Below are 24818 nucleotides of genomic sequence, written 5' to 3' on the forward strand. Positions count from 1 at the left end.
TATACAGGGGATACGTAAACTAAATAAATACTTTTAAACAAAGACATCCATCAAAATATAAAATAAATCCAAAAATGTGTCACCTTCAAGAATCAACAGGCTGTTATCATTATAATGAAACCATTATTTTGGATTAGTAGTGCAGTTTTCATAGCTTTAAGCGAAGAAGAGAGATTCATAGAATAGTTTGAAATCAACATAGAAAATTATAATATTTGGGATACAGTCATTAACTTTACATTTTGAAGATGAAAATAAACATCTCATGGAATAAAAAATACGTTATATTGGGTAACTTTGAAAACCTAGAAGATTGTGTTTTGATGAAATATATGACTTGGCGATATATTAGAATCTGGTGAATTGAAATATCCCGCCAGAAGTACCGTGAAGATTTCTGAGGTAATGTTAATGTGCGATCCATTAAGCGTGTAACGTTGAGTTAACGATTTAGAAATGTCAGTGAGTAATGTTAGTTTTGCAATTAATATTCGGATAAAATAAAAATGCCCTCATTTGAATCTCTTTACCGATGCTATGCGACAAAGCGAAACATACCCATAATTATAATTCATAATTTGATACACACTGATGAAGTGTTCTAAAATGTCCTGGTAGAAGGTCCACTGTGTCAAGCAGGACCAGCCCACACTACTAAAGGTACCAAAAGCTGGTTCAATGACCATTTGTGTTACTGTGCTCAAAGGAAAACTTCTCAGCTGTTCTGGTCACTTAGTTGTATTGTTCAACAATCTTAACAATCATTGAATACTGATATGGTTGTCTTTTTTTTCAGAATTCTTACAAACAAATTGATGTCAACAATGAATATGGATGGCTCAGGGCTGAAGAAGGCCTTTGGAAAACACGGCTATGTCGTGTTATAATAGGTACTACATTACTTTTCTTGTATGATTAGAGGATGTAGTGTCTATCAACATATGCTACATTTTAAGTAAATTAAACATGTAATGCTTCAATTACAATCTTGTCTTAGTAAACTGACACATTTAAAACATTTAACAACTCTTAAATATTTGCAAGTAGTGCACATTTCTAAATTTAACAGATACTTATTTAAACCTGGGAACATCTTAGTGTTAATAAACATTTAAGAGCAGCAACTTGCATTAACTTCTATGTACAAGTGATGGTTGCTGAAAAATGTTAGGTATATTTTAATGTCTTAAAAGGTGTGCTAATTGTGGTTTCATCTTCATTTAGGTGCACTACAGCAGTCCAAACCTTCATTATCAGAGGCTGAAATAAAAAAATACAGCTAAAAAATCTCCGGTCTGCTCCCGATAGATGTGGGGGTATGGGACGACAAAAGGGGAAATCTGCGATTGATGTGTGTTCAGATTCTGAATAAGTAGGCCTTAAGCCAATTGTTAAATTATTTTTGTTCATTTGGGATATGATCTGGGAAAACCCATCACATGGTGAAATAAAAAATACTGGTTTTAGTATCATATGAAAGCTATTAAGCCCTTTCCAAAACTGTTTTTATTTAATTTACAAATTGTTTTTATGGAGTGGGTGGTCTAGTGGGTTAAACCACTGAACTGGTAAATCAAAAGGTTGCTGGTTCTATCCTAGTAGCCACCACCAGTGTGTTGCTCAAGGGGGATTGTCCCTGTAATAAGTGCACTGTAAGTCGCTTTGGATAAAAGCATCTGCTAAATAACTACACGTAAATGTAAATGTTTTTAACAAATGGAAAGGGCTTGAGAGCTTTCATATGATATCAAAACCTGTAATATGTACAATTTTGTCATGTGATGGCTTTTTCCAGATCACTTAATATTTATATATTAATTTAAATGTTAATATTTAATTTAAATGTAATTCAAGGAGGATTTTATATTTATTAGTGGTTTAAGAACATTTTAAATTTCTGGAATTGTAGCTGATTGTATTTAATAAAACATGTCTTACATTAAGTACTGTTGTTTCATTATTTATTGGTCTAGAATAGGACATCAATTTGTTAAAAAATGTAAAAGAAATTGCTAATCAAATTAACGTCAAAATTTGATGTCAATTTGATGTCAAATTTTGACATCGATTTGATTTGCATTTTTGACCAATTCTTTGATGCCGATGTTTGACGTCAATTTGATGTCTATTTAACATCAAATGCCCACTGGGACCACAGAGGATGAGTTTGTGTGTTGGCGCATTTACTTATTTTGTTATTGTCATGTTAATCATTATTGATGTTGATAACAAATGGACTGTGTATATATTAATTTATTCAAACAAATTCGTCACATTTCGAAAGTTATGAATACGCTTAAAAAAACACATTATTATAGACATTTATTTTTAAATTTATGTTAATTCTTTCAGCTTTCAACCAAATAATATTTGACTTTTTGTAATATTTATAACGTTTTATCGTGCCTCTAAATAACGAATGACGCTTTAAAATACTTTTATTTTGTCAGCTATATCACGTGTCCACATGAACTGTCACATGTGTCTCAAGCCAGGAGACTAGAAACTTCTCAGTCACTGATCATTCTCACTGTACACTAAACCTCTCCCGTCCCACTCCCACAGAAAAATCCCGTCCCATCCCAATCCCACGAAAAAACTGGAGTGAAATCCCGTCCCAATCTCGGAAGAATGACTAGCATTCCCTCACACTCCCGTCTTGTGTTTATTTAACGTTTTAATGTTACCTGCTCATGGTGTCAGCATGTCTTTAAGCGACCCGACTTTGGTGCGAGAAGCAGAATCGGTAAAAATGAAGTGGGTTTGGCGCTAAATAAAGATATTACAGGATATGGTAGCAAGATCATCAACACAAATGTCTCTGGGTGCGTGTGACGTGTAAACAATTTAGACTCAATTTAAACAATATGAAACGGTTCGCTGTCCAGATAGAATGAAGCGAGGTCCAAATCCGGATTTGGTGCATTACCGTCACCAACTGTAAGGGGTATGAAGAGCGTCATTCGCTTAACCAGCAACACCAAAGCAAACAGGAGAGCATACAGAGATAGCGCAACTAGAACTGAGTTCAACAAAATTAAAACATATAGTTTATTTATGTAAATGGCATATTAGTCTACAAAGGGTATCATATTGTTGTAACGATTCCCGGTCACGCCCACTCCCGCTGACATTTTTTCTTGTCCCGTCCCGTCCCAGTCACGTGATTTACATTGATTTTGCTTCCCATGATCCCATCCCCAATCCCGAAAAAATCGCAGCCTCTGCTGTACACGAGCCGAAAGCAAACTTTCACTTCAAAATGGATGACGCCAGCATTGAAAGTTTAATCTTGAAACTGCAAAACATCCACGCCGTAAAGTTTGGAACATTCAAACTGAAAAGTGGACTAATTTCGCCAATATACTTTGATCTTCGAGTAATAGTGTCCTACCCGGCGTTGATGAACGAGGTAAACACGTGCTCGGTTTGTGCAAATGCTGACATTCCAACTGAAGTTCTGTTATGCCGATAAGGATAAATTCGGCAAACCACAAAACGTGTTTATTTATTTATCTGTCCAAAATGTGTATGCTAAAATGTTTTTTTATAAAACAGGTGGCTCACCTTCTTCACAAGCGTGCAGAGGACGCAGGAGTAAAGTTTGATTGTGTGTGTGGTGTTCCCTACACGGCTCTTCCTTTGGCCACAATCATCTGCTCCACTAAAGAATATCCCATGCTTATCCGGCGAAAGGAGGCCAAAGACTACGGTATGTACATATTTGTAATATAAATATGAATGGTTTTTGGTCTATCTCTAAATATTTTGTACATAAGATCACTCAAAAAAGTATTTGGACACATAAGTCTGCCTGTGTGTGTCAAATTTACCCTGTGAATATATGTTGACTGAAAGACTTTTGACTATTGACAAAAAATGTCAGAGTAATACAAGATAATCAATGATAAATCAATTCCTAATGGACAACTACGTGTTGATTAACATTCCATCATTAAAAGTGAGTTGAAGAGAAGGGATTGATACAGATCAATATAGGGATTGGTCCTATTAATAACTTGAACAATAAGACCAGGAAGTTGTTAATAGGTAATGGAGTAAATTTGGCTCAAATTCGAATGGATTCAGTTTAGCCAGTTTATCGATCATTGATTAGTATTGATGGGGTCCAATTCAGTGGTCAGTTTTTGGTGTGACTTGCACTTTGCAACACAAGAAAATACTTTATATTTCCTAGGAACAAAACGTATTATCGAGGGAAGGATCCACCCTGGGCAGAAATGTTTAATAGTGGAGGATGTTGTGACCAGTGGAAGCAGTGTTCTAGAAACTGCTGAGGTGCTCGAAAAAGAAGGCCTGAAGATCACTGATGCAGTCGTTTTAATGGACCGAGAACAGGGGGGCAGTTCCATGCTTGCTGATAAAGGCATCACTCTACATTCAGTCATTTCTGTCTCCAAACTCTTGGATGTATTGGTAAAAGCTGGACGAATTGACTTGGCCATATCTCAGGATGTACAGAGGTTTGTAGAAGAAAATAACACATACAAGGACAATGGCTCCTCTGTTGCAATCAAGAGCCCCAAGATGCTCAGCTATGGGGCTCGTGCTGGCTTGCCCGATACTCATTCACTTGCTTCCCAGCTGTTGAAGATCATGGAGGAAAAGAAGACCAATCTGTGTGTGTCTGCAGATGTGACTAGTTCTATAGAGCTGCTGGAGATTGCAGTGATGTTGGGTCCACTGATTTGTGTGTTGAAGACTCATGTAGACATCTTGGAGGATTTTACTTCAGATGTAGTCAGCCAACTTAAAGAGTTGGCCATAAAGCACAACTTCCTGATTTTTGAGGATCGCAAGTTTGCAGACATTGGGAACACGGTTAAGCATCAATACAAAGGTTTGAAGTGACACTTTTAATGATGTTTCATACTGTGTATAATGTGTTACAAATTTAATGTCTGCATGTAATGTTAACTTAATAGTTTTGTGTGTGGTTTAAAGGTGGTCTTTACCAGATCTCATCATGGGCTCACATCATCAATGCCCAGGCTTTGCCAGGTCCAGGTGTTCTGCAGGGTCTCTGTGCAGTTGGAAAGCCTCTGGGTCACGGCTGTTTGCTCATTGCTCAGATGAGCTCACAAGGTTCCCTAGCAACAGGAGATTACACTCAAGAAGTGGTACACATTTTTCTTTTAAGAATTAGATTTAGACAGTAAATTCTCACTTCCAATAATACAGTATTACAGTGTTTGTAAAATGTTAGAATTTGATACAGGAATTTCTTTGTTGAACAGTTTTTTTTGTATTAAAGTGTGCATTGTACTTATGTATTATTTATAGTTTAGTTCTTAAGAAATGTCTTGTTTGAAGTTTGATTAAGCCACTTATTTAAGTTGTTTGAAATGCTTTTTAGGTGAAGATGGCCGATGACTACTCAGACTTTGTGTTCGGGTTTATAAGTGGATCAAAGATCAGTGAAAAGCCTGGTTTTGTACACATGACGCCGGGAGTGCAAATGCAAACAGGAGGTACATTCTGTTATTTACATAGTGTTGGCATTGGCTTAATGGCAAACAAAAAGTATTGATACAAAATAGTTATTCTACCATCCACAAGAACATTGAGTATTTTCTTTATATGTGAACCTTACCTGTGCATATTTTTATATCACATATTTTTGGTGTTGTTTGTTTCTCTTTTTAGGGGATGGACTTGGACAGCAGTATTCAAGTCCAGAAGATGTGATTTACTGTAAAGGATCTGACATCATAATTGTGGGACGAGGTATTCTTGCAAGCCCAGATCGTCTAAAAGCTGCTGAAGAATACAGAAAGGCAGGCTGGGAAGCATATCTGAAAAGACTCGCAGGCCAGCGGATGAAGCTCTCCTGAATTATGGAGTCATGTCTGGCCTGTTAGGGGTATAGCTTGATCATTCTCTACAATTTAATTCTGTATCAGCTACAGTATTATGAAATTACATGTTTGGTTTATTAAAATATAAATGTTAAACAATTAAATGTTAGATTTCAATCAAAAGTGACTGATTTTGATAATATTGTATTTTAAATGATTCAATACTGGACAGAAGATATTTACAATATTATTTTTCTGTATTAAATAAAGCGGGAGACCAAGACAGGGTTATAACACAGTGATGATTTCAGCATATTTTGAGTTAAAAATCAAATTGTGTTTACACATAACATGTGTTGTTCTTACAAATCATGCTAACACTAAACAGGTTTGTTGTTTGAGTTATACGATATTAAAATGAACTTGCATTGTCAATTCATCAGTGTTATGAGTGTAGGTGACCTTTTTTCAGGCCGAGACTTTCTTTAACACCATTAAATACTTTTTACTGCATTTGTTGGCCAAACCAATACCTTGATTGTTGTTTTGGCGGGTTTTCTTAACATTTTTTTTATATTAAAAATGTTATACTAGCTCCATTGAGAATGCATGAATGTAAATTATACAGCATGTATAAAGTGATTGTCTTGTATCAAAGACTGTTTAAATAGAAATGTACTTTATAAGATGGAGACCTTGAGAAAAATTAAATGAATACCTTGAGACACCTTGACGTGTAGCAACTGTCATTATCTAGAGCTTTCCTGTAGCTCAGTGGTTAGAGCATGGTGTTAGCACCGTCAGAGTCATGGGTACTCCTACTGGGAATCAACATGTATAGTAAAATGCAATTCCAATGTTACTGCCAAATGCGCAAAAAATCTGAATCGACCAGCAGAGGGCAGATGCACACCATCTGCTTAATGTGTGTTGGTTTTGCACATTCCTAACAGTCTTACCAACGTTCATGCATATAATCAACAGTGATCTAAAGTGAAATTGTTGATCACTCAAATCGAAAACATTTAGTTCATGTAGCCTAGTTAAAAATTGCACGACATTTTTGGGAGTGTGGGCGTGTTTTTGTTTTGCAAAAAAAAAGGTTGGAGACTATGGAAGCCCGTTTCCTCCAGGGTTGGGATTTTTCTTTTAAATTAATAAATCATAATAATGACTTAGTATCTCATAAAATGACTTAGTATCTCATAAAAATGACTTAGTATCTCATAATACTGACTTATCTCATAATAATGAGATACTAAGTCGAAATTTCGACTTAGTAAGTCATAATAATGAGATACTAAATTTCGAAATTTCGACTAAGTATCTCATTATTATGAGATACTAAGTATCTCATTATTATGAGATACTAAGTATCTCATTATTATGAGATACTAAGTCATTATTATGCAACCCTGGCGGAAACGGGCTTCCATAGTACACAGATGTTGTCGGTTATTTCGGTAATTTTGCTTTGTGTGTTCCATGCAAGTAAACCATGTGAAACAAATCATCAGGGTAATGGGTGAGTAGGCTAAGTGGTGACAGAATCTTTATTTTGGGTTGAGCTTTACAAATTCAATGTTAGCGATTATTAACTGGCAATTAAACTAAAAAGCTGAATATATAGCATTGAACTTGTTTAAAAACGGCAAACGCACTCAAATAAATAGCAACGCTTCAATTTCTATAGCGTAGCTTTCGTAACACACAATAACTTTTAAGTAAATACGTTATCTTGCAAAACTGTTTTTCTCCAATTGACTGCAGTGTCATCTTTACATGTCCTCCTGCCCTGACCTCATGCGCCCATCCATCCGCTCCAGATGTCTCAATGCATCTTAACATGGTTTGCACAGAGCTACATGATTGACATAATAGAGAGAAGTAATCTACTCTGGCCCTCCCATTTGACTCCCAGTGTCAATATTGGATGAGAGGAAAGCGCCCTATGACAGGTGTCCACAGCAGAGTTTCACGCGCTAAAGACAGAACACAGATCAATGCGTTTATACGCCTCGCTATAAAGTCCAGCAAGGCCTCAGGTCTCTTCATTAACTATATTGTACAGCATCTAACGAGCCTGATGAGAGAGGTAAGTTTTTCTGTTGCCTGCTCAGTTTAAGGAGTTTTAGTTAGCCTATAGCCTAATGACTTAAATTGCGTAATTATTATATGTATTTTAGCCATTTAAATGTAATTTTCATACGGTATACATGTTCACAAAGTGCAGTGATCAATTATGTTTGTTAATAATAGTTAGGTTATGCTAAAAGTGGTGCTCATCACGTTTTTGAATAGGCCACTTTAAAATGTTCTATACGGTTTATATGATTTTTTCTTCTCATTGGTTTAGTGTATTCAAGGAAAAAGGACGAGTCACCATCAGAAAAGTAAGAGGAATGAATCAACGATGAATCCATTGTGTGTTTTCTGTACTTGTCTCACGTTGAGCCACACGCACAATACCTGAAGATGAAAAGGTTTTGTTCGTTCGGCTCGCGTTACGCAGATGCAGACAAGCTTCGCCAAAACCTGACACACGAGAGCAACACGACTGCAGTTTAATTTCTGAGTTTATAATTATGTGAACCATTTTGACAAATTTGAAGCAAATAGAAAACAAACGTGTTTATTCTGTGTAATAAATTATTTCTTACGGATTTAACCGTTTAGCCTTGTAATAGCATACTGTTGTATAAGGTTGACAATTAGTCTATGAATTAAAAGGCATTGTTCATACTTTGGTTTCTTTGTGAAAATTAATGATATAATTTCACATAACAGTATAATTGTGTTAAATTTGATGAGAATATCCCCATTAACTTTCTAGTTTATTTATTCTTGTTCATTCTTTTATAATGCAATTTAGAATGGAACATCTCATAATGGAGGCACCTTTGAAAGTTCAGAATAAATATTTAATTTATATGAAGTCTGATCAGTTTTTAGAGACAAAGTTTTAATTTAGCATGAAAAAAAGCATTATTTAAGTAATTGAGTATATTTCTGAATAGGATTTGAAATAACAATAATTAAAATAGGCACAATTCAATTTTTTATGAGTATGTCAAGAACAATTGTTCGATTAGTCCATTAAGCTTGTCAAACAACTACCCTGCCACACTGGCTATGTGGCAGTTAAAAGGGTTGTTGTCGCAAATGCAAATGATGGCTTTTCTTTGCCTTTGGCAGTAGATTAGATGGAAATATCTGTATGGCTGTGGTCTGCAGAACAGCTTGGTTTATGTGTATAAAGGACATTATCTGATCGGATGTCACCTGCACTGTATGGACCTGTTCACATTTGCCCTTAGAAGGATTAGTAGTTTCCATGGTGCTCTGAAGAAGACGTCAACCAGGACACCAGGTCTATTCAATAACTATTCAGATAACGTGCCTGTTTCAAAGCACCTTTACATTTGTAAACTGCTAAGTGAAGTCTATGGCAATCAGAAAAACAAACTGCTCACCAAAAAGAGTTCTACAAATTTTGAAATGTCAATCTTTTTATCTATAGAACATTTCAGAGTTAAATATACAATATTTCAAATTTTGTTTATGTAATGATACGACAGCATACTGTTGAAGTAATTCAGAAGCAGGTTTTCTGATATGCAATGGACTGATTTGCATTTAAAATAAGCAGGACAGTTACACACATGCAAACACACACACAGCATAATATTTCTGACAGTTATGCAGTGAAAAGATTGTAAACTGATAAAACACCCTTCCATTCTCCAAATCCACTCAATTGCCCTCTGCATGGTCCATGGGGGCTGGAGTCTATGAATAAAAGATCACAAATAAAAAATGTATCCAAATATTAAACTAAAAATAGTAACATTAAAAAATACTATTGCATTTATTATTAAATGTTAAATTTTAATGTGATTCTTGATTGATTCATATCGCATCATAACATTTACTACATCTCTCTGTAAAGCATGACTGCATTGTGGATCCAGGGTTCTTCACAGCAATTCCATAGAAGAACCATTTTTGGTTTCACAAAGAACCATTCAGTCAAAGGTTTTTTAAAGAACCATCTCTTTCATACTTTTTTATAATCTGAATAAAGAACCTTTAACATCAGAAGAACCTTTCTACTTAAAGGTTCTTTGTGGAACCAAAAGGTTATTCTATAGCATCAAAGAAGCACCCATTTCTGTGAATATGACTCTCCGAGCAAAAGCATTGAAATTCCCCACAGGGGTTAACTGCATTTACAGTACTTGATCATGAGCACAATTGAAAATCTATTTTCACTGGTTGCCTGTACCTGGGTTTGTACCAGCCCCAAGCTTCAACTGGTGAGTTATCAGCATCTGTCCATTTTAAAATGATCATATTTGAGATCTTACAGAAATAACACTAAACATTAAACATATTAATATTGTGAATATTTTGTGCACACTACAAAGAAGATTTGTTTTAATTGACGAAAGGATTTTAATGGTTATGTAAACATGTTACATTTAGTTATTTAGATAACAGCTATCAACTTTCAAATGTAATTGTCTAAATTTATTTATAGCCTGATAATCTATAACAATAAATGGAATCTCATCATTTCACATTAATGAGATAAAAGTTTCGAAAAAAGAATTTTGCAGAGTTTTTTTCCTAGGAAAATGAGGCTGAATTCAGATCTGTCAAATCAGGATTACACGACAACAGCTTTGTGTTATGTGTCACAGCAGCACCTGTTCTTATGCAAACAACACCTAACAGGTTAGGATAATCACATGAGCCTGCACATACATGCATGTTTCCGCCATAGCTTGTTAGAAAGTTTTATAGGGATTGAATACTGCATAGCTGTAGCAAACAAATTAATGATAAAATGAATGCTGCAATGACAAAGACCAGAAGAAAGCGTGCGCTAGACACTGCAATAACATATCACACCACTAGATGTCATCAAGAAGGCTCATGATGACTCGCCTGTTAACAAATAAATTGTGATTAATCTTTTCGGTTTTTTACATATTCTATCATTCTATATACAATTATTTTGTACAGTGGTGAATAACGTATATTAAATGTATAATACTGTAAATCAGAATATGATAATTTTACCTTAAATGTTTAACTGATTGAAATGTTATTTACAGTAATTCTGAATGTGTGTATTTAAACCATATTATTGTTATTTGTGAAATGAACAACAGCAATTATTTTGCGGTTTTTAGGAAGCATATGCGATGTAACCATACACAACAAATAAACAAAGACAAAGAAGCAAGGAAGAGAATGAGATGGGGGTGGGGAGAAGATGGAGTGACAAACACATAGACAAAAATGGCCTGCAATACATTAATGTGACTAATATGACTTGAAATAGTATACAAATATAGATATATCTTTTACATATTCTGTTATATATTTAGAGGCCAGTAATATAATTAACTTGGCCCTGGCTTTATGTAATTGTGGTATATTCATTTGTCATAATAACTATATGAAGTGTAGTTTGGATCATGTGTTGGCTATAATTCATCAATTGATCAAATTCTCTCAATACAAAAAATACAGATGCAAAAAAAACCAAGACAGATGAAATATTGCAAACGACTGATACCACAAACTCCTTCAGTGGGCCACAAAGAACCAGTTCTGCCCATAAGCACCCACAGCCAGTCACCAAATTGTGTGACACCACCGCTCAATTTAATCTCCAACAATTTTTCTATTATCTGCTCTATCTTCTCATGTGAAAACTTCACTATTGTGAACAGCATGGGGACAGAGAGTGGAGTTTTGATGAGTCAGAGGGTTTAAGACCTGCACAATGGCCCAGGCTAGCCTCTACAATAGCAAAAGGGCTAATGGGGTTTTCTGTAGGCTGTTGCTGAGTGAGCAGGCCCGGTGCGCATTCTGCACTAAATGAGAGGCCCTGCGCTATAAAAACACTGAACAAGAGCTCGGCCGCCACATTGATTATACTGCATCTGTCCCACCTCAGTACGTGAGTATCTAACTCTCAAAGTAAAAAAAATAAGGGATAAGGAAAGAATGAAATAAATAAATAAATATTTGCTTTGTTAAAACGGTCCACAATCAGATTTTCTTTGGAATTTGAAGGGCTCCTCACTTTTTCCGGCAACAACGATACTCTTCCGGCAACTTTTTTTGACCGGCAACAACCATGAACCCACAGCAGCAGCTGGAGCAGAGGGGACCGTTTAGGATCACTGTTTTCGAGGAGGAGTATTTCCAGGGCAAGAGTTGTGAGTTCACATTTGAATGTCAGAACATTCTGGACAGAGACTTCAGAAAGATTCGCTCCATTAAGGTGGAGAACGGACCGTAAGTGTAACGTCTGGATTTTTTTATGGAAAAAGGTAAAACGAAGGGGATATTAGATGAATATGAGATAAGATTTTTTTATAAATATATTGATATTGTAAAATATTTGTCTGTTATCTGTAGGATGTATGTACAGATGAAACAGATTGTATTTAAAGGGATAACAGATGAATATTCTTTCAACATGTACTCATTCTCATATCATTCCAAATCTGTAAGACTTTATTCTGGGGGAAAAACATTATGAAGAGCAATGATAACCAAAAAACACTGCCCCTTTGACTTCCATTGTATGGACTCAAAACCACTCAAAATATTTATTCCAAAGGAAAAAAGCATACAGGTTTGGAATGACATTGAGGTGGGTAAATGATCCAAGAGATTTCATATTTTAAGTGAACTATTCATTTAATTTACATTTCTGACAGTAGTCCTCCATGTTCATATTTAGTTGACATTTTATTAAGCATTTTGTTTTTTTTGTTCTCTGATATGATGAAAAAGTAAGACTATAAAAACAACACATTTTAGATGGATTAAAATGGTAAAAAAAACAATACACCATGCCCACAATATATCACAAACCACAAATTTGATTAACATTTCCAACTAACTACACCCCAAATGCCTGAATTTCACTACAAATTGGAATAAAATAAATCTAATTTAGAATAAGAAGTTAAAAATGCAGATTTCCAAAGAATGCATACGTAAAGAGAGTGATAAACAGACAGGCAGACAGACAGCACAGTTGGTTGGTGTGTTTTGCAGCTGCCTTCTGTGTTCTAGCTGTCTGTGGTGACAGATGAACTGATAAAAGAAAAACAGCAGCTCCATTCAACACACATCATGTTTGCTTTGTCTTTTGTATCCTGATCGGCAGAGATCATTGCCATGTAAAATGCTGTTACTTCCTGGTTTGTGTTGACTATGACTGTTTCTCTCTATCAGCTGGGTGGGGTATGAACACCCTGAGTTCCAGGGCCAGCAGTTTATCCTGGAAAAGGGTGACTATCCCCGTTACCAGGCTTGGAGTGGCAACAGCAGTTACAGAACAGAGCATATGCTTTCTTTCAGACCTATTAAATGTGCTGTAAGTTTATATAAATGGAAAAGAACATAATTTTAAGCTTGCTTGCTGCCAAGCCTTAACTCTATCAGCTCTGTAAACATCTCATTGTTGAAACAGCATGTTATTGTTACATATTGAAATTACCCATAAAAACACTTTCCACGACAGAACCACAGTGACAGTAAGATAACCCTCTATGAATGTGAAGACTTCATGGGACGTAAATTTGAGATGTGTGATGACTATCCCTCCCTTCAAGCCATGGGCTGGTGCAGCAAGGAAGTTCCCTCGATTAAAGTCAACTCTGGATCGTAAGTCATCTGTCCATCACACACAAATAATATGAGAATATTAGTCAGACACAAAAACTATTATACTATACTATTAGTCAGAATATAAAACATGTTTTAAATGCTTTGCATGAACCACTAAAGGTGATAGGAATGTAGGAATGGCCAAAAGTAATGTCTAGGACAATCAACATCTTTGCCCCTTTTTCAAATACAGTATATTGTTAAAGATGATTATTTTGCATGCATGTTGTCCAGTTGTGCTTGACACACTGTATAAACTATAATACTGAGCTTTGGGGGCAAATTTTTAAAAAGACTTGGCAAAAAATTACACACAATTCATGTACAAAGCTTACCGAGTCTCCGGAATGGATTGTTGCCATCAAAATGATCAACAACATTTTTATGATATATCACTGTATTTTAAAATAATTGTAATACAGTATATGTTAGTTATACAGTATATAGATATATAACTGAATAATAGTTCATAGATGCTTAGATGCTAATTTACTGTGTGCTTTTTTCTATTATTTTTTCATATTAGAATAAAACATTTGATTTGACACACTGTAGTTTGCCAAATAATTTTGTGAAATAAATATCATAACCAAGTTTAGTGTTTTCTCCATTTTATATAGCCTAATCCCAATATCTTGATATTTTACTTGAACCTATATGGACATAATTTTTGGTATATTAAAGGAATAGTTAATAATATGTATTATTTATAATAGTTGAAATTAATGTATCCATACTAACCCTTTAGTAAGAACATGTAGTTGTTTTTTATTACTCAGTACTTAAATGTACAAGGGCACTTTAGAATAAAGTGTGACCAAATTTAGCTTGGACTGAACCATCCCTTTATCTCTTTTCTAGAACACGTGACAGATAATGCATAACTTGTATAATATATCATCTCCCTGCACCCTGTCTTATTTGTGTGCTTTGCAATAAATGAGATTTGCCTTTTCTCTGGCAGCTGGGTTGGCTATCAGTTTCCCGGCTACCGTGGATATCAGTACATCTTTGAGAGAGACAGACGCCAAGGAGAGTACAGATGCTACAATGAATACGGCACCCAGCCACACACCAATCAGATCCAGTCTATGCGCAGAATTCAGTAATAAGACCATTCTCCATTACGAACCCTCCATGTTGTGCCGTGTCATAACAATAGGTAATAAAGACATTATTTAAACTACGGTTAAGACTGCTTGTGGAAATTCCTTGCTTATTAAAATATAACAACATTCTTGCTTAAATGCCAATTCTGCATAGTTATTTTGTTGTGATACTTAAAACTGGTCATATTTTCTGATTCAGTCATTCAGTCATATAATCATGCAAATTTTTTGTTCTTTACAAATGGTCATTTAGTTCCAGCTGAACACTAGCCGATTTTGCTTCTTAATATTTTCGAGCACCCATAATAGTGTAACACTGTATATATTTCCAAACAAGAGCATGGTTTATGTTTAAGCTGGTTGTGGTCATTGCATTTAATATCATAGCCGTGGAAAAAAATTAAGAGACCACTCAAAATTTTAATTTAATCAGCCTTTCTAGATGTAACTAATGTGGCTATGTTTGTTCACTCCGTCTTGAAATTCAAAAAAATCAAACCTCAGGAGTGACATAAAGTCATCCAACAGCAATGTGAAAGACTGACATTATGATACGACACATGAAATCTGCGATTAAAATAGGAGGTTTTCACATACAATTTTTTTTACAAATATTACTGCTGTATTGCTAAAAGTGAATATTAACTTATTTTTTTGCAGCATTTGAGGTCTGAGAAAATACAAAGCATATTTTCTGTTATTTTTACCTGTTTTTCCAGTTTTCATTCTCTGCGAATACATGCAAATAGAAACAATATTTTAATTGTCATTTTTCATTGGAAATGGGAGAAATATTGTGATTAGTTCACAGAATGAAACAAAACTTGACAATTTTACCTAAACACATAGGCTACCCATAAATAGTAATTTCAGAAAAACTGAAAATAATTGTTTGTGTGTGTGTGTATGCATATAAAAATGTATTATTAATATTTCATAAATAAGAATTTATAAAAATAATAAATAAATAAAAATGTTTGTTTGTAATATAAAGCTAAGCTTTGATCATTTACCACTATGATTAATTCAAATGAAAATAATATGACGCACTGCCCAGTCACCTTCGTAATTATCCTTTAGATCTAAAACTGTTTTACCGAATAAATGTGGACGATGTTAAAATTCTTCAGCAGATCAGGACATGTGTTTGTGTTTGCTTCAATTGCCTATTTTCATTTTACCTTTATTTTCCAGGAAGTCCCATTGAGACCTGGCCAAGGTAGCAGCCATACATATTCAGATGAAGATTACAAAAAATCTAAATGCATGTTTATACAAGTAATGCAGCACCTCTTAATCGCACACAAATCGTTCTCAAGGAAACGACCACATGTCTGCTTTACCACATTCGTTACAATTTTATTGAATTCATTGATATACATCTACGTAGGTAACTGTAAATCTTAATTTATAAAATTATTCCATGACTGGGTTCATAATAAGAAAAAGCAGTTTTCCCAGGGGCGCAGATGGGATCTTTGAACTGGTGGGTCCAAGCTGTAAGCAGATGATTTCAGCTCAGTTAGTTATTTTGCATAATTTGGGCTTTAACTAGTGGTCAAGTTACTTTGCATGAATTGGGCTCATGGTTTGCACTAAAAAGCCATTGGAGGATTCTTATTTGAAATCATGGATAAAAATAAATGAACAAAAGCCTTTGGAGGATTCTTATTTGAAATCATGGATAAACAACAATGAACAAAAGACATTGGAGGATTCTTATTTGAAATCATGGATAAAAATAAATGAACAAAAGCCTTTGGAGGATTCTTATTTGAAATCATGGATAAACAACAATGAACAAAAGACATTGGAGGATTCTTATTTGAAATCATGGATAAACAACAACAACCAAAGGCCTACCTATAAACAGCATCTGCCTGACCGGAGGGGCTGCTTTAGAATTAGAATTTTAAAGTTTTACACAAATAATATTTCACATAGGAATTTAGATTCTGTTTTATATTTGACCTGTGTTTCTCTCTCCTTTATCTTAAATGTGTGCTTTCACTCTGCATGCGTGTCTATGTGTGTGCGTGCCTGTCTGTGTTTGTCTGCACGTGCTTGTCTGTGTGTGCGTCTGTGTGTCTGCGCGTCCGTGTGTGTGTCTATGTCTATGTGTGTCAGTACTTGTGCATATTGTATGTGTGGAGAGTTGTGGGTGTGTCTGTCTTCTGTGTTTTCACCTTTTTCTTGTTTTTACAGGTATAACTTGAACTGTTTTGCTTATAGTCAATATGTCTCATGTACAGCTGCTTTTATAACAATGAAAATTGTAAAAAGCGCTAAATAAATAAAGTTGAGATGCACAATTGAGTCAGCTAACAGCTTCTCGTAGGATCCCGGGGGCAGGAGTCGTAGCAGACTACCAGCAGCACACAGAGACCACAGAGAACGTAAATATCAGTGACCTTTCGTTGGGAAAATGAGGGGGACAGATTGAGATCTGAGGGGATCTTGTACCCCCGTTCCTAGTGCTATCTGCGCACCTGAGTTTTCCCCAAGTAAGTTGACACTACATAAAAAAGTAACCTATTTGAATTGCGCAATTCATAACTCCGAGAGTTAATACTAAAAAGGTTACAAAGGTAGAAAGGAAGTGTGCAAGTGTATGGCTGCTCCTTGTCACAAATATGGCAGAACAACATTACTAAAGATTCGGAAAGCCCTAAAAACTTCTAGATCCACCTGTCCATCACTAATAGAAGAAAACAAGCAAAACCATTTTTTTTTAATAAACTGTCAGGGACTTCTGATTTTGGATATTAGCATAGCAGTGATGAATTTATTAACTACTTCACAAATAAAATTGATGACATTAAAGAAGAATTTATAAATATGCAACCAGAGGCTACACTAGCTGATCAAACAACTAACAAATGCTCCCCTAAGGAGCAATTGCAATTGTTTTCTACCGTAGATCATGATGAACTGTCTAAAATCATTAGATCATGCATTCTAGACCCTCAACCTACAGATCTACAGAAAGACATACTCCCAGAAATTATAGATACTCTTCTTAGCATTATAAACTCAACACTGACCCTAGAATATGTGCCTAAAGCATATAAGGTGGCTGTTATTAGGCCCCTTGTCAAAAAAACAACAACTCGACCCTAAAGAAATAGTTAACATACCTATATCGAATCTACCTTTCATTTTTAAGGTACTTGTAAAAGTAGTTTCAACTCAATTATGTTCCTTCCTCCAAAGGAATGACATCAATGAAAAATTCCAGTCCGGATTTAGAGCACATCACAGTAAAAACACTGCTTTGATAAGAGTTACAAATGATCTGCTTTTGCCGTCTATCCGTGGCTGTATCTCGTTATTGGTGCTGCTAAACCTTAGTGCTTCATTCAACACCATTGACCAAAGCACACTCTTACATAGACTTGAAAATGATGTCAGCATTAATGGAATAGCTTTGAAATCAGACCGTTTTCAGTTTGCAATAAACAATGAAGTTTTACGCAAATCATAAGTCCAGTATGATGTACCACAGGGCTCAGTTTCAGGGCCTATACATGCTACCTCTCAGAGATATAATAAAGTGACATGGAGTTATTTTTCACTGCTATGCTGATGATGCTCAATTTTATATTTCCTCGAAGCCTCACAAAACAACAGTTCAACCGAATAATGGAATGCAGAGTCGATATAAGAAACTGCATGATAACAACTTTTTACTGCTTAACTCGGGCAAAACAGAAGTGTTACTTATTGGACTGAAAACCGCCATATTTAACAACCAAGAATTCTGTTTAACTATTGACGGATGCTCCATAAAAACCTTGTCATCAGTAAAGAATCTTGGCGTTTTATTCAATAGTTATCTGTCATTTGAAAGCCATGTCATCAACACCTATGAAACCACGTTTTTCCATTTTAAGAATATATCTAAACTACATCATTTGCTGTCACTATCAGATGCAGAGAAGCTAATTCATGCATTCATGACGTCAAGACTAGATTGTTGTAACGCTCTATTAGCGCACTATTAGGCACTGTGCGCCAATTACAAAAACTCCAGCTAGGTCAAAATGCAGCAGCACAAGTTCTGATACAAACTAAAAAGTATGAGCATTTTAGCCTGGTTCTATCAACATTGCACTGGTTACCTATTAAGCAACGCATTAACTTTAAAATCTTATTGATGACTCCTCAGTACCTAAGTGAGCTTCTCTTGTATTACAGTCCTGCACGTTCACTACGTTCTCAGGGCTCCGGTCATTCGGTAATACCTAGAATTTCAAAATCAAGTGCAGGTGTTAGATCCTTTACCCATATAGCGCCTAAACTTTGTAAAAGTCTTCCTTGTATGGTCCGGGAGGCAGACTCACTCTGTCAGTTTAAATCTAGATTAAAGATGCATCTTTTAAACCATCCATAATACAAATCCTCATCTTGCATTAGTTAAATCAACCGGAACCAGAAACACTTCCCATAACAAAGAGTGTGGAACAGTACCCTTCTCTCAGCTGTCTTTTCTCATTGTTCTGAGGCTACCACGGCGTGCAGGATGCAGTCCATGCCCAGACTTGGTGGTAGAGTTGAAAGAGAAAAAGCGGCGACCCGTCAAGTCTTCACTACAAAAATGTCAACTGCTATTAGATTTTTTATGATAATTTAAAACCTTATTAACTACTTTTTCACATAAATTTTCTTTTTACTTAGCCTAGTTGTGCTAGCACTGTCATGCTTGTAGAGATGCCTGCAGTTTTTAACCTTGACTTGATTCCTTCCTCTCCCCATCGTTTCTTGTTGCCTTTTTAGAAATGTTTGAACGCCCATAAAAGTAATTGAGGATCAATAATATCAGTTGTTGTTATTTTTAAATACAATTGATCTAAACAATAGCATAATTTTGTGGGGGGAGGGGCGTGCTTCTCATCCAGTTTTGTTTCACTGGAGCTGTCCGAGGTTCTGAACTTTAATAGGATATGCAACCTTCTTTTTAAATTCTTTTTTGTTCATAAACTTTTTGTGGTTTAAAGTTGCACGTGACTAATGAGATGGACCGTTTTGATTATGACGGCGATAAGGGAAGGGCGTTTTTTCTTCGCCCAATGAAATCTTTAGTAACATTGGGATCCGGGTTTGATTCCGCCTCTTATTTGTTTGTCGTATAACCCGTTCAGGACTCACACACCCACTTACAGAATGAGATGTGGACGGCACAGTTTATGTTTGAAAACTTACTTCCACACCCAGTCCAGGATCTCCTAATAAATGTTCACCTGTACACACCCTTATCAAATACACATTTCATTTTCAACTGATTAAAAGTGCAGCACTGGTTATAGGGCAGTGGTTGAAAGACACCAGGGCTGAATGCTGCTATAGACAGGTCGCAGTCTGAAATATCTGAACAGGGTAAGTGGTCTTATTAGCGGAGCAAATTATGACGTTGACGGTATTTTGCAGTAGGCTAAGTTAACATTTATAGAAAATGTCCGACAAATTATTAAGCTTAATTAACAAAACAAAAGTAGGCTAATCTATGCAGGCCAATAACACCTACATGCCTATACAATCACAATAAACATTTGCACAAGTTCAGATGTTTTATGTAATCGATTCAATAGAAGTCTTATACTACATACTTGTACTAAATAATTTGTTCGCATTTTTCTTGTATTCTTTGCTTGATGAAGGATCGATTGACCGTGAGGTCTACATCAACTTTTCACACAAAATGTCGTTTGCTCATGCTGTGTGGAAAACCCAAAATGGCCTTGCATTCGAGGCTTGTTTTAAGTTGCCTGCGATCTTTTTATGACTCAGGCAGCTAAAGCAAGTCTGGGACGCTAGAGACAAATCGACGTGGTGGAGAGAAATTGGACGAGGACATTTTTTTACAGCTGTTTGTGTTGAAATGCTGGCACTATGGTCATTAAGTTAATAGAACCCTGCTGCAGAGAGCCTTCTTCTGTGTGATTAATATACCGAATAGTCTAAATAGGCTTCAGTGCAAAAGTGGAGGTCGGAAAGTATGTAGCACGTGAGCTGTATAATACCATACATTTAGCCCTAACCAATTAGAAATTAGATGCAGTGTAGGGTGGACTAGCATTGTCCACGAATAAAATACAAATCAGTGTCTGAATTATTTGAAAAACATTCAAAGATCATTTAGGGTATTTAAATGTATCTGCTTTTCATGCTATGTCATTTTTTTGTTAAGTTGTGTTACATTTAGTGTTACTATCATAAACATATTAAAATAGATCTTTGTGGTTGTAACACACACTCCTCGTCTGTTATTTTTTAGTCGCAGACGAAGTCTTGAATTTTGATACAAATTCTACATTCTTAAAATGGTCAAATGTTTACGTGTATTTTTAAGACTTAACAATTTAGAATTGTGTTGCGTATTGGTATGGAATGACATCTACATTAGCCTATTGTGTTTAGGCTACACAATTGAAGCTCATATGTTTTCTGTATCAAATCACTTTTTCAACTTTACAATCATTTTCAGTTTTAGGATTATATTTTGAAATGACTTTAATTTGCATCTGCAAAATGGGTATTAAACACGGAAACAAATGCGCCATCTGCGCCACCTCCCCTACACCAACAATGGAGCTGCCATTCATGGAGCTTAAATAACAAACATTTTAGATAATAAATACACACTCCTGTACAGGCAGTCAATTTACATCTTTCCCATTGTGCATAATAGGACAATAAAGTTTGATTCCATTCTCATGTTTTATTTCTTCACGAGTTTTTGAGTGTTGCATGTTGATATCACATAAATGGACATAACGCCACCCTGCTGTGATTTCTGTTTTTTTACCCTGTACAAATGAATCCAATATAAAGAAAGTCAATGCATGAGTGTTAACTCTGGAGAGGAAGGGACATAGTAGTATTTGATTTTTACAGAAAACCTTTATAGACTACATCATGATTTAGAATGTGAATTATTGCAAATTTCAACAAAGGTCCAAGACGACCAAGTGATAATAAGGCAAGGTTTAAAGTTACCATTTTACATTTATTGTGTATTAAAGCAAATTATGTTTGGATAAAATGTTCTTGTTTACCATTATGCACTGAGGCGTAGTTAAAAGGTAAATATTCTCTTCCAACATGGAGCAGGCCTTTCTGTTTGCAAAGAGGTAAAAGGCGGAAAAGAAAGAGGATCTGAACCGGTTTCCATGTCAAACACTTCAATTCTCCATAGAAACTCTGATCTTAACGCAGAAACTTTATTAAACCTTGATGGTGGATTGATAAGGGTGAATTTCTATCGGTTCCTTTTTATTGTGGAGATGGGGAGGGATGACAGAGGTAAATTGCTCTTTTAATTAAACCAATGCACCGAAGGAAATTGCTGTCTGAATATTGTCTCAGAGATGGGGCTTGTGACAGTTGCCTGGAAACTTCAATCTGTCTCACATTTATTCCAGATCACAGTTTTGAGATAAAGTTTAATAAAAATCTTTGCGCCAATGAAAGCCTACCCTTTCACGTCCACCACCACAATGCGACAGAACTGCGGAGGAAGCGTTATGTTTAACATGTATCTCTCAGGTACATTGTCTTTTTGTGGATAAAATGAGAAATATTGCTGAAATGATTGGAAGAGAAAAGGGCGATACTAGGGATATGTGTGTGCATGCTGCGCACCATTGCGGGATGACTTTTCCATCCGGAACGCATGTCCTCTTTTGTCGGAAATCGGATATCCTTTTTCCTGGACGCGCTTCCTGACCTCATCGCTGAAGTTAGGCAGAAAATCTGGACAAATGCATCGTGCAGCAACACAAGAATACTCCTATTATTGAAATGATTTCACAGCAAATAATTATTGATACGTTCCATTTTTATAGAACATTACACAATTATGGAGAAATATGTTTCTGCCTTAGATGAACAGATGTAGTTAAAATATGTTTTTAAAGATGTCTTTATCTCAGCATTTAGAAACAGCTGAATTTTATCTCACAGTTCTCTATTTGCACATTTTCTTTCAGATCCTACGGAAAATCTACTCAAGGAAACCAAAAGCTCTTCTTGGACCCCCATCAACACAGGTGTACAAAAAGGTGAGTCTTGTGATGCACTGAATTATGTGAACAAGACAATAAATTTATTAATGTAATAATAATAAAATACTATTAATAATGATAATAATAACAACAGTAATAGAAATGTGAATTATTATATGAATATTATTCTTATTATTAATAGACTGTGAAATGCAAAGGCGAAAAGTTCTTGTGTCATTTCTTTAAATTTAATAAAATTAGTGCATTATGCAAAAAGGAGACATGGATTGTTTATTTTATGTCATTTTAAATCATATTTTTTTGGGCAACACATTGATATATCCTAAACAAATGTATTAATTTCAGGGAGTGGACAAATCCAGCTGTGGCAATTTCTTCTGGAGCTTTTGTCAGACAGCACCAATATGTCATGCATCGCCTGGGAGGGGACCAATGGAGAGTTTAAACTGATAGACCCGGACGAGGTCGCCAGACGCTGGGGGGAACGCAAGAGTAAACCGAACATGAACTATGATAAACTGAGTCGAGCTCTGCGCTATTACTACGACAAGAACATCATGACGAAGGTGCACGGAAAGCGATACGCTTACAAATTTGACTTTAACGGCCTGGCGCAAGTGTGCCAGCCTTCTTCCACAGAACAAGCCATTTATAAATTCCAGAGTAACTTCGCTCCTATCCAGTTTTCAGGTATTTCGAAGCTCAATCTAGTTGCTCCGGGGGTTGGTCCATCAGGGTTCTCTTACTGGCCCGGATCTCCTCCAACACTATACCACAGCCACAACCTACAACCACCCGGACCATTCGGTGCCGTTTCTGCGTCTCATTTAAGTTGCGTTAACAATATCAATAGTTTAAATAACCTGAATAATATTAATAATCACTATAACTAATTTTATACGCCCCGGGGATGCCCAAGACCAATATTACATACTGCAAAATTCACGTAGCGCAGATAAAACTACAAAGCCTACCGTATACAATGTATTATAAGCAACTGCTGATGAGATGCAATTATTTACAATAAGGTCATACAATTCTAGTGAAAAAAATTCATTCGCGTCGTAAATCACCTGTTAAATTCGACTTTATTATAGTAATTTAGCGCCATCTTATGGAAAATAAACATTAGCGATCAATACTCAAATGTATTGTTTTTGTCATAATTTTTGTTTTGTTTTATTGGTTTAAATAAATATTACCGAACTACATCCGATATCCTAGGCTGATTTAAGGTAAAGGTAACAAATTAGGGTTATAAAATAAACAATAAACTTAATGTCGGAGTTTAAAGGGCCTTTGTGATACATGAACAAATTGTAAGAAGTCGAAATAGCCGAAAGCTTAGAAAATCAAGAATATGTATTGTTAGACTTTTGTAACACAACACCTGCTTGTTTATATGATTATTATTTATTTAAGGATGATAGGCGAATAGTTTTTAACAACTGACAAATTGAAAAAACCTGAAATCTTATTAATTGTAAATAACAACAATGAATTTGTTTTTATTTGTTTTATCTACATTGGGTCTCACAAGTTCTCGTTCTTCTTTTCACTGTGTTTGTTTTTAGACTATATCGTGTATTTGTATACTTGATATATATAAAAAAATATTAAATATTTCATTTAAATTGGTGTAACGTCTGATTCTTTATATTGTTTGTGTGTGTGTAAGGTTTTGCCTTCAGTACATTGTGGGGGCAGGTGGTTGAGAACTACTTTCTAGCTTAGGCCTACTTAAATGCAAAAAGTAATATGTAAGGTTAGTTTTTATTATTTAGAAGTGTGTATTTGTTTATGTGCAATACTACAATTATTGAGCACATTTTCCCCAAAACTGAGGCAAATAAATGACTTAAATTATGCGAATAGTTAACGGTCATGAAAGTTAATTAATAAACTGCTTAATAAACTATAAAATAATCACAAACAATGTTTAAAATGCAAAAACGGTAAGGCAAGGTTTAATGCACGTGCGTGTGTTTGTGTACTGTCAACTTTTGTCAACAAATTTTCAGACTTTTTGGCTTTCCTCATTTATAAAAACTCCATTTAAAGCATAGTCGTTTTTTAAAAGATAGTCAATATAGATAAACACATAGAAATACAGTAAGAAGAATCTAAATATATACTACGCAGTCATGGCACAAGAGGGCGCAATT

The 24818-nt window shown here is 35.4% G+C and overlaps 3 protein-coding genes and 1 long non-coding RNA gene across 5 annotated transcripts; all 4 read left to right on the forward strand.

Annotated features, from left to right (window-relative positions):
• The first annotated feature begins 261 nt into the window (after window positions 1–261).
• Window positions 262–1943, forward strand: LOC130427769 (uncharacterized). The gene is made up of 2 exons (XR_008907349.1): window positions 262–890; window positions 1225–1943. It is a non-coding gene; the product is annotated as an uncharacterized LOC130427769 (long non-coding RNA).
• A 1256-nt stretch (window positions 1944–3199) lies between these two features.
• On the forward strand, window positions 3200–6552 carry umps (uridine monophosphate synthetase). Its single transcript, XM_056755506.1, has 6 exons — window positions 3200–3412; window positions 3559–3712; window positions 4199–4861; window positions 4966–5141; window positions 5378–5492; window positions 5668–6552. Exons 1-6 carry the CDS (start codon window positions 3263–3265, stop codon window positions 5853–5855), a joined length of 1446 nt encoding a protein of 481 aa, XP_056611484.1. The 5' UTR covers window positions 3200–3262; the 3' UTR covers window positions 5856–6552.
• Window positions 6553–11671: 5119 nt separating this feature from the next.
• On the forward strand, window positions 11672–14629 carry cryba2b (crystallin, beta A2b). Its single transcript, XM_056755511.1, has 5 exons — window positions 11672–11793; window positions 11910–12134; window positions 13086–13227; window positions 13375–13517; window positions 14485–14629. Exons 2-5 carry the CDS (start codon window positions 11974–11976, stop codon window positions 14627–14629), a joined length of 591 nt encoding a protein of 196 aa, XP_056611489.1. The 5' UTR covers window positions 11672–11793; window positions 11910–11973.
• A 7257-nt stretch (window positions 14630–21886) lies between these two features.
• On the forward strand, window positions 21887–23546 carry fev (FEV transcription factor, ETS family member). 2 transcript variants are annotated; one of them, XM_056755510.1, is made up of 3 exons: window positions 21887–21931; window positions 22618–22689; window positions 22999–23546. In XM_056755510.1, the coding sequence occupies exons 1-3, from the start codon at window positions 21913–21915 to the stop codon at window positions 23544–23546; spliced, it is 639 nt and encodes a 212-aa protein (XP_056611488.1). In that variant the 5' UTR covers window positions 21887–21912. The 2 variants fall into 2 exon arrangements, with proteins under 2 accessions (XP_056611488.1, XP_056611487.1); XM_056755509.1 differs by lacking the exon at window positions 21887–21931 and adding an exon at window positions 22093–22174.
• The last annotated feature ends 1272 nt before the right edge of the window (window positions 23547–24818 follow it).

This window comes from Triplophysa dalaica, chromosome 8 (genome assembly GCF_015846415.1).
Source record: "Triplophysa dalaica isolate WHDGS20190420 chromosome 8, ASM1584641v1, whole genome shotgun sequence".
In the NCBI taxonomy this organism is placed as follows: Eukaryota; Metazoa; Chordata; class Actinopteri; order Cypriniformes; family Nemacheilidae; genus Triplophysa; species Triplophysa dalaica.